The sequence below is a fragment of the Crocodylus porosus genome, unplaced genomic scaffold (genome assembly GCF_001723895.1).
Source record: "Crocodylus porosus isolate Cpor-Errol unplaced genomic scaffold, CroPor_comp1, whole genome shotgun sequence".
NCBI classification, from domain to species: domain Eukaryota; kingdom Metazoa; phylum Chordata; order Crocodylia; family Crocodylidae; genus Crocodylus; species Crocodylus porosus.
Window position 1 is genome coordinate 1359686 of NW_017728923.1, and position 15371 is coordinate 1375056.

General features: G+C 41.7%; 1 protein-coding gene across 6 annotated transcripts in view; it reads right to left on the reverse strand.

Annotated features, from left to right (window-relative positions):
• Nucleotides 1-2941: 2941 nt before the first annotated feature.
• The window catches only part of CRAMP1 (cramped chromatin regulator homolog 1), a 67332-nt gene continuing 54902 nt past the window's right edge, over nucleotides 2942-15371 (reverse strand). For all 6 annotated transcript variants that reach the window (XM_019539920.1, XM_019539918.1, XM_019539916.1 and 3 more), the window contains 4 exons: nucleotides 13969-14203; nucleotides 10820-10984; nucleotides 8043-8188; nucleotides 2942-6326 (listed from right to left, as the gene is read on the reverse strand). In XM_019539920.1, coding sequence (XP_019395465.1) covers nucleotides 6162-6326; nucleotides 8043-8188; nucleotides 10820-10984; nucleotides 13969-14203 — 711 coding nt within the window. In that variant the 3' untranslated portion in view covers nucleotides 2942-6161. The remainder of the gene's footprint in view (nucleotides 6327-8042; nucleotides 8189-10819; nucleotides 10985-13968; nucleotides 14204-15371) is intronic.

Here is a 15371-nt window from a genome sequence, read left to right on the forward strand (position 1 = left end):
TTTCCTCGTCCTGTTGCTTCCCTTCCACGCCCAAATCCAGATATTTCAAACATTTTCACTTGGACAGAATGATAGTAAACAATCCCTCAAATGGAGATTAAATGCTGATGTGTTATTAAGAACAAGTGGAGGACAAAGATTAACAGGGGCAAAAGAAGTCTTTTATATGGTTTCCTGAACTTTATCCTTTCCTTTTCTGTGTCCTTGTGACAAGGTATTCAGCAGAATTCAGAGATTTGTTGGAATTTGACATGGGTGTGCCATGAACACTTTTGCTATGGCCTCAAACTTGCAACCTCTGGGCAGTCAACCATGTGCCTTCCTAGCACTTACACCATCCTGGCCCCCCTTGAGCTTACATAATGTGGACCCAAATTTTAGGCCCTGGTCTGAATTTCAATAAGGTATTCAATTAAATATATTTAAATTTAAAATCAGGTGGAATCCCTGCATGCACATCCCTATTGAGAATAAAAATGGCTTTGACTTAGTTTTGTTCATATTCATTGAGCTAAACCAAGTTAAAGGCCATTAATTCTGAATGACAGCATCCAGCCAGAGGTTATGAAAGATGCACTAAGGCTGTCAGATGAGTGTGGATGTTTGGTTCCCTGGGGACAAGGAACAGCAGCACACCTTGGCGCATGACAGATAACCCTGGGTGGGGTAGGGGAGGCTGGGGCCAGCAACTGTGCTGGCTATAACAGCAGCAGTGCTTCTGGAGCCTGGCTGGTAGCCTGGCTCTGGCAGGCCAGGCTATGGTTTTGGGCAGCGTGCACTGCAGGCCAGATGCGCCACCCCCTTTTTTTCCACGTGGGTTTTTTTGAACCCTGGGATCTAACAGGTCTGCAGTGCCACATACTGCATGGCCATGCTTGTCTTGATGCAGCCTCAATGTATCTTTTAAATTTGTACTAACTTTCTTAAAGGTAAAGCTGCATGAACAAGTTACCACAAGATAAGAGTGTGAGAACTCACAGTGAACTCACTACCCACTCTAACATATCCACTGGGCACACCAACTTTCATGAAGAGATAACCTACCTTGGTGCTTTTAACAGAGAGGAAGACCACATTCCTTTACGTACAAGCCCTTAGGACTTAGATAACTCATCCTACTGTTCATGACTCCTCTCGTTCATGATTGCTTAGCATTTCACAGTGACTATAATAATTAAAGGGGAAACACAGTATTACAAGGAAGCACTCAACTGCCTTTAGTGCGATATAGCAAGTGAAAAAAGGAGTGCTGTCTCCAGTAGTCTCTGCAATCCAGGTAGGACGCTGCTCAAGCTAGAGAGGAATTACAAGGTATCAAATAATTAATATGGTTCTCCCACCATACTGTTCTTTTACTGAAAAGGATGGAAATCCTGGCCTTGCTGAAATAATATTTTGATACTTCAGAAACATCTTCATCCAATGGGAACAGATACTATTAAGTAAATATTGGCTAAAACGGAAAACCTGTCAAGTGACTCTCAAGCCAGGAAATAGAGTGAACATGAATTAGACCAAGGATTAGTATGTATTTATGCACAAGAATAAAAACAGCTTTACAAGTTGAATTGGAAATTGAAACAGAAGAAGTTTAACAGCTTTTGTATATTATATTAAATAACCAAAACACCTTTTTCCAAAATTGGTAAAGAATAAATAATATAATTTACAATATGGTACAAAAAATAATCAGTAAGGACAGGCATTCTGCTTTATACATACACTATATATGTATATTTATAATCTATAAAACAAATTCACATCTCAAACAAGCCAAAAACCTTAGATGATATGGCTTAACTATTATTAAAAGAAACAGCAATAAAACCTTGCTGCCAAAACCATAAGCTCTAAAGCCAGTTATCATGTTTCAGTAATTTATGATAACTTATTGCCGTAGTGCTTGCCAAGGTTTCACTTATTTGACATTTACAAATTGCCGTGAAATTAAGAGAGATTCAAAGGTTTGAAAAGGTTAAAAAAGTGCAGTCTTTTCCTTATAAATGTATCTGAAGTTTGGAGCATAAAAATGGTAAAGTTTTTACCATTAATGGTAATTTCCACTGCAGGACCTGCAGTCAGTAGATGAGACATCTTTCTAGATTAGGTTGGATCCAAGCTATTTAAATTCAATTTAGGAATATAAAGAAGGGTACCAAGAAAAGGTTACACAATGCCATTTTAAAACAATTAAAATTCCTATGTTTAATACATTTACTGATGAAGAACTGAACAAACTGGCTAAACAGGATGTGGTACCCTGACAGCTAGCACACAGTCAGATGTATTCTTTAGGATGCAATACCACTTTACACCCAGATCATGACGACAAACAGCATGTTTCCATTATTTTGCCTTAGGGAGTACAAGGAAGCTTGTTCCATGTACACTCACCAGGCTTGCTGGTCACCCACCTGAAGTTAAAAAAAACAAAAAAACAAACTTACTCAAAAACAAGTCAGAGCACAAGCTTTATAGGAACTAATTTCAGAAAGAGAGGCTAGACTGTTAATGTCCATTCCTTTCCTCCAGCTTCTTTACTGCGACTGAGACAAATATGAAGATAATGGAGTGACTGTTACCTTCAAAACAATCCTGCCTGCAGTACACTAGCAATTTGTTGGAATGTCTGTTCAGAAGAGGCTGAAATGTTTACAGAAGTTACTGTTATTACTTAAGTTGGAGGAACTGAAATTAGTTAAATGTTAAAATTTTCCATTTTAAACAAGTTATTCATTTTCCCCTTAGCAGACTGAGGCACAAACTGATAAGGACTAGGATGCAAAGGGACATTAGGTGGAAATCCACCAATTAGTAGGGCCAGGTGTGTATAAAAGAGACTTTGCATATACTAAGGATAATAATCTCTTTACTGATCTAAACTTATTCTTATGATTTAAATTGGTTTCAATTTTTTTATTGATGACAAGTAGATTTTTTGTGTCTTGACAGGGCTTTGCTATTTAAATGCAACCTGTAGATCATATCAATATTTCTGAACCACAGGCCAAAAATAGCAGGTGGGGTTAATCTCAAGGGGCTGCAAATCTCAGGAATGGAAGGTGCAGACCATGGACAACTTGGGCAAGGATAGAATGCCAAAATCCATATTTATAACAGAAATTCTTAAAAATGTGTTGGCAACAGCTTTTCTATTATACAATTTTTGGAGCTAAACAAGTGGTTCCATGTAATATTAATTTGTGTGTCATTACCTGGTGCACTTCAGTTCTTGGGGAGGATCCAGGGCATTAAACTATGCTAGGCTCATGGACAGCCACCTTTAAAAATAACCATTACACCAGCACTTATCTCACATTATTCTTTTTCTCCCATGGTAAAGTGAACAGACTGCCTCAAGGCAGTTTGACAGCTCCATGTATTCAAATGGCAGGATCCTTTTAACAGAACTTGCTGACATACCCTACTTCCTTTCACTGCAGCAACACTAGCAACTAATCTAGACACACTAAGATGGAAAGAAGCCTCACAAGACCAGTGTGACAACTATTCTATCACCAGTTCAGATATTTCTGGGGGAAAGGGCAGTAAGGTAACCCAACACACAAGACTGCATAAGGCTGACTTAAAAAATTTACGAGATGAAAACTAAAGGTTCAGATTTATTGTACCCGATTAGATCTCACATCTCCTCTTTCAGATGTCACTATGCTTAGATAATCCCTGGCTACATCTATAGTAGGAGGTTTCTGTTTTTGTCACACGTGAGTTGAGAGGTTTTCTGGGAGGCACACTATTGTAAAATACAAACAGCACTGCTAATATGGGAAGCCAAAAAGAGGAGCAGGTGATTTGGGAAAGACTGGACTGAAAGGTGTCTGAAGTTTATAACCACCAGCAGCAAACTTTAGGCAGAGGAACTCAGTTTCTACCAAGTTTGAACCCTCAAATGCATACACTTAAATGCTCATTTGGCTGGCAGCTTTAAACATGCTTGTGTTCTAGGACAACATGAGAGTATTACATGATTCCTGCTAAGTGTGACAATATTAAAACTGTATTTGGGAAAAAGGGGGAGACACAGAGACAGAGAAAACAATGCCAGAAGGAAAACAATACCTCAGGTACCCCTCTAGTCAGAGCAAGGAGTTATCCTGTTTTTATGAAATCCTCCCCGCATTTAGTGTGATGACCCACTGCCTGCTAGTAATGCAGGTTTGAGTCCCTGCTGGGAATGCCCAACTCTACTGATGCTGTGCTTGAAAAGGTAAGCCTTTCCCACATCAAAGAGCAGAATGAAGCAACCAGACACAAGGCATCCTATAGCATGAATCACAAGTCTTTCACAACACGAGCAAGGTCATTAAAACTGCTCCAAGTTACAGAGTATGAACATCAGAAAACTGGTTACATTTTCTCTTCAAGACAGAGAAGTGCAAGGCAAAATATATACCAATATAAAAAACATCTCCATGGGTGGGACAGTGACTGGGAAAATGGTAAACCTGATAAATGTACTGTGGGCAACATTCCAATAAGAAACTCCCAGTCAAATGCTTTGTAGAAGTAGCTAGAGGCAGGTAAAACTACATCCACAGAGTTTAGTGCAAGTTGGGAAAACAAAGCCCTGATAATAGCCTTAAAGATGGAGGAGTTCATTTTATTCAATAGCAAACAGTTAGTGTATAAAGTTTGAGGTTAATATTAGGACTGGCCTCTGGGAGAGTTTCAGAGCTACTGAATAGCCAAAGCAAATCCCTTTGCTAGGGATGCGGACAAGTGCTTAAAAAAAACAGGGCATAGTAAAAAATATCCTCTCTCAAGACTGATAGGAAAGGAAATGGGAGGAGAAAGTATCCTGAGTTGTAAGGCAGAAGCAAATGAAAACTCATCTGTAGAGAAAGCAACTTTGCCAAACCTCCTTTAAACCTGCTGATATCAAGACTTGGGTATTTTAGGCATTAAAACTACTATAGAAATGCATAAGTACTTAGCATAGGGAGTTCTGGACCCATCAATGCTCGAGTGACTATAGTGAAAAATGATGCCCTGAGGTAATGCAGAGCACAAAGAATTAGCTTGGCAAAGAGGATAAGATGGATAAAATTAAACAGGGACTTGACACCTCTTTTCTTTATCTGCAAGACATGAGATTACAATTTAGTTTAACTTATTATTTTTTCCTGCAAGTTATACTATTCTTTCCTATTTCCTCTCCCAGGAAAATTCTCAGCAACATGCTGGCATTTATGTGGAGAGAGGTAGAAATATATATAGGTTTCCAACAAAAAACCTAAGACCTATTCAAGACCACTTTTATTGCAACTCCATAAAGAGCCCTTTCTGCAGCATCTCCCAGCCTATAGAGTGACTATCCTTCTGAGACAACTTGCAAAGTACTTTCCCATCAGTGGGGTGAACCAATACACCATACAACGCGATGAAGAATCCAGTATCAGTCTGTAGAAAGAACGATCATGCGGGTCCAGTCATAAGGATGATGGCTGTGACAGAGGGTAAGGTTTAAAAACAGAGAAAAATCCTCTGTGATCCATGCAATGTTGGGGGGATGGAGGCTCCCCTACAAAACAAACACAGGCATCTGCCCTGCTGGAATGTTCAGTAAACAAGATGTAGCCAAAGAAACAGAGCGTGTTACAAAATGCTAGCAAAAGCATCATGGTCATGGTGCCTTTCAGGAGAGTGCAAGAATCTTCAGTCTGACTGATCATCAAGAGTGCTGAGTGGGATATTTCAAGATGCAAACAGCAAAGGCGCTTCCCCTTTTCCCTCCCCTGCCCACCCCGGGATCCCAAACCATTGCGTTTTGATCATTATGCAAGTAAAATCAATGTGGGTAACTTCTAGCAATCCCTTTGTTTGAGCTTCTTGCCTAGAGCATTCTGAAGTACAAATCCAGGACAGTCCTATAAATTCACTACTCCATCTTATATCATTGATGCGGACACATCTCTCCCCATAATACTGTTCTGCATTTCGCTGTTTCCATGTATTGCACATTCCAAAACTTGCAAATACTTCTTCAGACCTTTGAAGACAGCAATGCTCTTTTACAAAGGTGTACATTGGTCAAGGACGACTGGGCATTAAGCTGCATATCCAAGACTGCCCTGCCCCAATCCAGTACAGCAAGTTTCGCTTAGCTGAACAGTCTTCACCAGCCTGCTGGTATTGTATGGTCACTGAGAGAGATCACCAATGGGGGGACCTCCTCCACCTCCATCAAACAAAATCTCCCTCCGGGATGGCTCAGGTATCGATAGCTCCTGGGCAAGGTCATTGAAACGAGATATATAATCTATGCTGTTCTCGTTCATCATGCATGCCAGCTGGGAATCCACAACCTAGAGAGGGGGAAAAGAAACCCCGAAAGCTATTGGTCAGTAGAGGTGAAGAATAGCCCTTGCCCATGACAGGATCAGGGCCAGATAATACTGGAACAACAACATTTCACCTCCAGGTCATGTTTTTTAATATAGCCCATGTTAGCAATTACCTGCTGGGACTTCAGTGGCCTCACAAAATAAATCTAGGCCCTTGTCCAATTTTTAGTTGAAAATAACCACAAAACAAAACAAAAAGCCCACCCCTGCAACACTCCTTGATTGGTATGTTGGCAGCCTCACTGCCATGATAGCTAATCCCTCCAAAATCAGCATCAAGATATCTTGGAAAAGATGTGGCCATAAGCATGCACAGCTGCTGCCCGTGATGGACCGATTCTGCATGTAAACAAAATTTCATTTTGCACAACTCTTGATGAGAGGCCTTTCAGAACATTTTCTTTTGCTAATGCTGGTTTTCCCATATAAACTACACCTTTCCTACATGATAACATTATATTACAGATATTCTACCTTGCTTTATATAGTGACTTGTGTAACTCACTGCCCTCAGAAAGGTGAAGACAAGGAGTGCAATGGGTCAGTTACATTCCAGCCATAACATCAGATGCTGAAAATTGTAGCGTGGGAGATATGCAACAAATACACTAAAAGCAGCTTCTACCCGTTACTGGGTAAACATAAAAAGTGCATGTGACTAAAGGGAAACATAAGCAGAATAAGTTCCCTGGCTGCTGCTTTTCAGTTACTTATTTACAAGGAAAGACCTTTTTCTTCAGTCTGCTTTTCAACAACAAGTTACATATTTTATTCTGAGGCATGATTTATGTGAGAAAATATGGTATAGAGACATCTGCAATTAGTTTGCCTATTCTTGGTTTCAGACATGCTGCAGCAAAAAAATGGTTCAGTATGCCCCAGAAAGGGAACTATGCATAAAGGATGCAAAGATTTAAAGTTGCCCTCTTCTCCCCCAACTAAAGAAAGGCCTTAGGCCACAGCTACACTACAGTGGAGCTGCCCTGAGACAGAAAATCTCAAGACAATTCTGTGCTTCCAGAAAATAAATTACCTTGCCTTGGGAAGGAGTAACCCAAGACTGGAAGTGGGTTAGAGCAGATGTAGGAGGTTGAGGGGGTTATGTCATGCAGCTGTAGATGTTTATTGCCTCAGCACACCTGGGGTTTTCATAGTATATTCTTCCCGTCGGTACACAGCCTTATTTCTGGCAATCAAGGAGGCACAGAGTCAGCTGAACCCTGCTGTACTTTCTAGTGACACAACCCTTATAGAACTACCTGGCAGAAATAGTAAAGCTTCCTTCCTGTTGTGGATACACTGGCAAGGCTACCAGGAAGTGCAGCAAAGCTGAATCTGCTTCTTAATTTCTGGTTTTCACTTACTTCCAAAATAATTTTGAAAATAAAATATAGAATGACCTAGGGCTGAAGATTGTTTAGTAGTACGTGTCCTCCTGATATTTCCTCAGACAATATGACCACAGTTACTTCCTACTTGTTCAATTTGGGCCTAAGAATTCCCCCCCACCATTTCATCTCTCCCTCTCAGCTGTTATTTGGATCTAAAGACCAGTGGCATTTGCCTAAAGTGTCTTAGAAGAGTATAATGAACAACATGCCCAATACTGTGTTACCAGACTAATTCTATATTCATTATTTCACATGCAAATATGGCCTAATGAACACAAACACGTACCTCTGCTACATCTGCCAGAGATCGAGATACAAAAGAGTCCCTTGAGTTTCCATCCAGCAGGCTGGGCCCCAATAAGGAGGTGCCACTTGCAGTCCCAACAGGGGTTGGCAACATTTTTCGGCCTTTCTCAGGGGAGATGAAACTTGCTGTAAAAGTAAGTAAAGCAATAAGCATAGTGCACTAACAGCTGAGGAGAGAAGGAGAGTACAGGGGAATCTAACCCTAAGGAAAAAATTAAAACCATCTCCTCTACTTCCTGCAAGCCACAGATTATGAGCATAAGCACCATCAGTAGGTTACCAAATGCAGGAAGAGTTACATACATAGTCTCCTCCCATACACAACTGGCCATCCTTCTGGCTAACTCAGAAAAAAAAACCCAAATATCTTTAGGATTATGCACTGTGCATACATTGAAACATATGTACTCCACAAAAAAGCTGCTAGCATCATTTTGCTTTAGAAAACCAGTCAAACCATCTCACAACAGAAACAAGTTTGCTTGGCTTTGCAAGTATGACTACAGAAAGGGCCTAAGAAAATACCTGCCCCAAGAATCATAGAAAAATTAGGGTTGGAAGAGACCTCAGGAGGACATCTAGTCCAAACCCCTGCTCAAAGCAGGGCCATCCACAACTAGATCATCCTACCCAAGACTTTGTCTAGCTTGGTTTTAAAAACTTCCAAGAATAGAGATCCCACAACCTCTCCAAGTCACCTGTTCCAGTTTTACTACCCTCCTTATGAGAAAGCGTTTCCTAATATCTAACCTAAACTTCCCTGGTCGCAACTTGAGACCACTGCTCCTTACTTTGTTGTCTGCCATCAGTGAGAACAGTTTAGCTCCATTTTCTTTGGAACCATCCTTTAGGTCATGGAAAGCTGCTATTAAATCCCTTCTCAGTCTTCTCTTCTCCAGACTAAATAAGCCCAGTTCCCTCAGCCTCTCAAGTCAAAAGACTGGACACAGTACTCTAGATTTGGCTTCACCAATGCTGAATGGAGGGGAATAATCACTTCCCTTGATCTGCTGGCAACATTCCTACCAATGCAGCCCAGTATGCCGTTAGCCTCTTGGCAACAAGGGCACGCTGCTGGCTCATATTCAGCTTCTTATCCACTGTAATCCCCGGGTCCTTTTCTGCAGAGCTGCTGCTTAGCCAGTCAGGACCCAGCCTGCAGTGGTGCGTGGGATTGTTCCATCCTAAGTGCAGGACTTTGCACTTGGCCTTATTGAACTGCGTGAGATTTCTTTTGGCCCAATCCTCCAATCTGTGTAGGTCTCTCTGAATCCTAATCTTACCCTCCAATGCATTTACTACTCCCCCCAGCTTGGTGTCATCTGCAAACTTGCTGAGGGTGTACTCTACCAGCACAGGAGCAAGACAGGGCACACTGAGCCACCTGCCTCCCTCCCAGGCCTGCCACGCCACCCAGCTTTAAACCCGCATGTGACTGCTAGTGGCAGAAGCTACTTGCCCAGACGGACAGACAGAAGTCCAAGCAAGGGGGCTCGTGTCATGACCTGGCAGCCAACCCTTCGCAGCCCAGTACTGGGCTGCGACCTAGTGCTTGGGAACTTCTGCTCTATGCCATCTTCCAGGTCACTGATGAAGATACTGAATAAAACCAAACCCAGGACCAACCCCTGGGGCACTCCACTTGATACCAGCTGCCAATTAGACATCAAGCCATTGATTACTGAGTCTGATTATCCAGCCAGTTTTCTATCCACCTTATAGTCCATTCCTCTAACCCGTACTTCCTTAGGTTTCCTGCAAGAATGCTGTGGGAGACTGTATCAAAAGTCTCACTAAAGTCAAGTTACATCACCATCCACTTGTCTCTGCATTCACAGAGCCAATCAGCTCATTATAGAAGGTAATCAGGTTGGTCAGGCATGACTTGGCTCTTGGTGAATCCATGCTAACTGTTCCTAATCACCTTCTTCTCCACGTGCTTAGAAATGGATTCCTTAAGGATCTGCTCCATGATTTTTCCAGGGACTGAGGTGAGGCTGACCAGTCTATAGTTTCCTGGATCCTCCTCCTTCTCTTTCTTAAAGATGGGCATTATATTTGCCCATTTCCAATTGTCTGGGACCTTTCTCGATTACCATCAGTTTTCAGAGATGATAGTCGGTGGCTCTGCAATCACACTGGCCAATTCCCTCAGCACCCTCAGGTGCGTTGCATCTAGCCCCATGGACTTGGATATGTCCAGCTTTTCTAAAAAAAGTCCCTTTTTCTTTTGCCACAGTTGGCTGCTCATGTCTTCCCTAAACTGTGCTGTCAGGTGCAGTTGTCTGAGAGCTGACCTTGCCTGTGAAAACTGAGGTGAAAAAGACATTGAGGCCTTTTATGCATCCTCTGTCACTAGGTTGCCTCCCCCATTCAGTAAGGGACCCACATTTTCCCTGATCCTACTCTTGTTACTGACACAATTATAAAAAGTCTTCTTTTTACCCTTCATGTCCCTTGCTAGCTACAATTCCAATTGTGTTTTGGCCTTCCTGACTTCATCCCTACATGCAGGGATACAGACTGCTGCCACAGTCCAGCTGAGCAACTGCTAATTCAGGAGCAGATTTGTAAGCCTGAGTTGAATGAACAAAATATACTTAAGAGTAACACAGTTAGAGGGGAAGGTAACATTCTACTAGTGCCCTGCTGAGTCTACTTCCTTCCTGATACTCCCTCCAAGTAAATAGACTGGGGAGCAAAGCTTCGTTAGAAGAGACAAAGCCATTTCATCATGACATATCTGTGGACACTCACAAAACAGGCTGCTGAGAGAAGAGTCTGTGGAATCATTGGGGTACCACTGTGGATCATGGCTGGGGGAGGCAATCCAGTTCTGCTGAGGACTGCTGGATGGTGACGGAAGACTTTTGGAGCTGTCACTGCCATTCAGCTTTGCAGGGGAAAGAGTAACAGCTTCACCTGTAAGAGAAAGCCAGGGATAACAGACTGAGTCAATATTGTAAAGCTACTGGACAAACTTAGTTTTCAATATACAATCCTAGGACCTTTAATGTCCAGAGGGAAGATGCTGAGTAAGGGGAGTGGGATCTGAATGACCTGGTCCTCATTCCTGGACTAGCTATGGTAAGATTCTTGTGACAAAGAGAAATAAGCTGAACTACTATCCAGGCTCATTTAAGGAAACTATAAACACGGCAAATACAAAACCTCTAGAACAGTGGTTCTTAACGTTTTTAGATTCCAAGCACCCCTCAGAAAATGCCAGTCCTGAGCTTTTCCTTCTTCTTTTTACTACAACAAAACAACAAAATAAAAAAAAACTCACAAAAAACTAGAGCAATTCTTTTGTTGCAAAGAACTCAAAAAGCCCACAGCAGGTAAGAATGCTCATAACTAAGAATTCCTATTTGAAATCTCTGGATTTATCTTGTGAATCATGTTTCCATACCTAACAGCACTTCTTACTCTGCATGGCCCTCCATGGCACCCCTGAATGGATCTCAAGGCACCCCATGGCATTGCAGAACCCTGGCTGAGAATCACTGCTCTAGAAGATCACTACTCAGTTGGGTAAGAGACACATTACCACAGGGTAAAAGACTGTTTGAAGTTATATACATCATGAAGAATACGTAGAATTGGTTCTTTTATGGTGTGTTGCTTTAAGTGTAGATGAAGAGATTTGGTTGCTTAGTGACTGCCAATGATGTCAAAACTTTCCTAATGGCAAATTAGAGAAGGGTCCTGATGTACAGCAGGGACAGCCAGTAGCTATTAAAGACTACTCTGCTACTCAGAACAAAAACAGCTTCTTTGGTTTAAAAAGGGTATGTTTTAAAAGCTTGGGTTAACAGGGTTTCTTTTGAGTGTAAAGAAAAATATTTAACAGCTTAAACCTTTAGGTACAAGGGCTTTGGGTCTGAATGTGCAATGTAATTGCTCAGTCTAATACACAACCTGGAGATAATTATATAGTTTAAAGGGGAACTGCAAAACTGAAAGAGTGGAGCTGACCGCATATTTGTGCTGATGAGCACTCATTGAACAGAGAGTTCTCAATAAGTTAACAGCTGTGTTCCCAAGGTCCCAACAAGTGCTGACATTTCCAACTTGGGTTGTTATGTTTCCCAATTCATTCCTCTGCTAAATCTCACAAACATGAACTGGGTTATAAGGAGACAAAGACTTCTGGTATCTTACCAAAGTCTGACTTTCAGCCTTTGGCCCTGACTTAGCTGGGGCCTTAGTAAAGTCAGATTAAAAACCGCATTTTTACCGATGAGGCACTAAACCAATGTTCTGGAGGTCCACATTCATTACACATTACTGGTTCTAAATCAAAATTCGTTCCGCTTATGAGCAGAAGGCTGTTTGTAACTGTCCTGCAAACTAACCCTGGGAAGTGTCTTTTTTCCCCCCGCATCTTCAAAAGTTACTAACAGTGCAGTATGTCAAAAAAGTGCAACCCCAACTACACACAGCTTGTGGAGATGTGGTAAGTGAGAAGGAAGATACACAGTTCAACATTTGGACTCTAAGGTGAATTCACAGCCATGACAAGATGCATTCTTTCCGCTAAGGTACCTAAAACATTTTATCAGGAAACACTAACACAAACAGGCAATAGGCTGGACATAAGGAAGAATTTCTTTACTGTCCGAGCCCCCAAGGTCTGGAACAGCCTGCCAGCGGAGGTGGTTCAAGCACCTACATTGTACACCTTCAAGAAAAAATTAGATGCTTATCTTGCTGGGATCCTATGACCCCAGCTGACTTCCTGCCTTCGGGCTGAGGGCTGGACTCAATGATTTTCTGAGGTACCTTCCAGCCCTAATGTCTATGAATCTATGAACCTCAACAGTATTTTAGAGTCACATTTCAAAGCAGAACTTCACTTAAACCACTTGTCTCAGTTTTTCCCATGAGTAAAATGGGGAATGTATTCCTTCACTAGCATAGTTATTTTAAAGATGTGCCTTGCATATAAACTCATTATGCAATGCTGTCCTTCAAACTACTTATAAGTAAGGAGAGATCAGTAAAATTGTACATATACATTTTAAGCATCTAGATCTTGGTCAAATCAAGACAGCCTACACAAGTAGGAAAAAGTCGCATCACTTTAAGAGTGGACGTTTTGGAAAGGAAAACCCACAGGCCATACCATTTAATGAAGGAAAGGCCTAGAATACTGAAGATCTGTGGAAAAAAAAAATCTAATTTAAGGGCTAATCTAATCTAATATATTATTTTCATGTATGTCTATTAGCTTACAGGAGTCCCAAGGACAGAAAATAATTTGGTATTCTCATCCCTAACAATTACTAGGCTACAGAAGGATAACACTGATGAAAGGTGTGTTAAAAGTTTAGAGTGCTACCAAACCTCGCTGTCAAAGCCATTAACGGTTTTAATTTAAAGACATGGAATTTAACATGCACAGACAGACTCCATGGTAACACTTCTCCCACCCTGAGGAGAAAATGAAAATATGACAGGTATGTAGGCATGCTGCTTAATATAATACTCCAAGTAGCTCAGACATTTTAGTGATGAGAACCGCATGTGGCTCTTGCACAGCTAAAATGCAGTTTCTGAAGAAAGAGAAATAGTTAGAGATTCTAGTTTGGATTTTCTTCAGTTCTTGCTTATTATTTATTCTCAGAAGTCATTCACAAATTGTTTTTGAGCCGAGGCATTAGCTACAGATCACTGCCTCCAGTACATGCACATCCTGCAAGTTTGTTCTGTAGCTCCAGCCATGTCAAGATTTTCCTTTGCAGGTAAAAAGGTTAGGCAGCTTGCTACCCTTGCTGCTTACACTGGAAAAGAAAACAGGTAACTTCCCAAGGGATATCATTTCTTTCTAATAATCTAGAATGTGCTGTTAGTAATTTTTCTAACTTTAGTTATGAGAATAATTTAACTGGAGTTAGACTTACTGTATTGACCAGAGCTGATAGCTATTTCAATTATAGAATCACTAATCTGAGTGGCAGGCTCTCCCTGAGAAAGCACATCCTCAGGTGGTCCAGGCAAAGAGATATCCAACAGAGCAGAGACGTTGGGAGGGGACAGACGGGTACTGGAGGCCTCTGATGGAGGAAGTGGAGGAGTAGAGAGACCATTCTGAAGAGGCGTCTTGGACAGTTCTGACAGAGATAGTACTGATGTGCTCTGTTGTAAGAGACAGAATAGATTGGTCACAAGTTTGTGAAGGATTTGGACACGCTTAAAAATTACAACATGGGGAGTGAGCACTGGACTGGAAGAACAGGTAAATACAATGTAAATAGTAAAAAAAAAAATAAGTAGAAAGATTCCTAGCACTGATCTTCTTCCACCAGTCGATCTATTTGATAACATTTATTTCTTCACAGTTATAGAGGTTTCATGTTCTGGACACAAACTGATAACACAAAAAGACTGCCTGTAAGCACAGACACACCCATTCCTCACACCACATCCCCTAAACAGCACAACCCAGGCAATTAACTTTGCCTAAAAGCTTTTTCAAATACTTAATATAGGGAGTCCCATTAATCTACAGAACCACAATTAGAACGTGAATCTTCTATCACAGTGGTGCTCAACCTTTTTGCCTGGTGGGCTGGATTGGCAGTGCCTGGTCTATCTGTGGGCTGGATCTTGCTATTGTTTGTTCTCAGTTCAGGACCTGGGTGGGCACAGCAGGTACCACCTGGTTGCAGAGAGGGGGGTGGAGGACAGGCCAGCCCCAACACAGCCTCACAGGGGAAAAGTGCTTGATCTGGCCTCATGGAGAGGGAAGGGGGCGTGACTTGGTTTAGGTCCAGGAGCAGGGTGGGGTGGGAATTGTGGCAGGGCAGGGGGACCATGGCCATACCTCCCCTGCCAAATTTAGCCTACAGGCCAGAAGTTGAGCAACCTGTTCTATCAGGCTTTGTCATCCACGATATCTGTAGCTGGTTCAATCTTACACCCAATTTGGTAAGACTTATTTTCCTTTACAACTAAACCCATAGATTGAGGGCAGCTTTTCCAAGAAACCCTGAGATGCACTCCTTGCTCACAAGACTGCATTAGTAACAAAATATGGGATTAGTCCTGTGGTACAGGAAAAATCCAACAAGTGGAAAGTTAAGCACCGTAATGACCAGGATAAAGACTCTTGCTTGCTCTTTTATTCTCTGGTCTAATCAATCAAAAGTTCTTTACTGCACAGTGTCACAGCTTCAGTAGAAACTCCATCTTACAGCCTGTGCTCCATATGTCCTCTTGGCTGGCCTGATGCAACTGTATGCGGACTGATTTAACTTTTGGCAGTAGTATGCTGACTGCTGTCAATTGCTTTCTGAGGTACCTC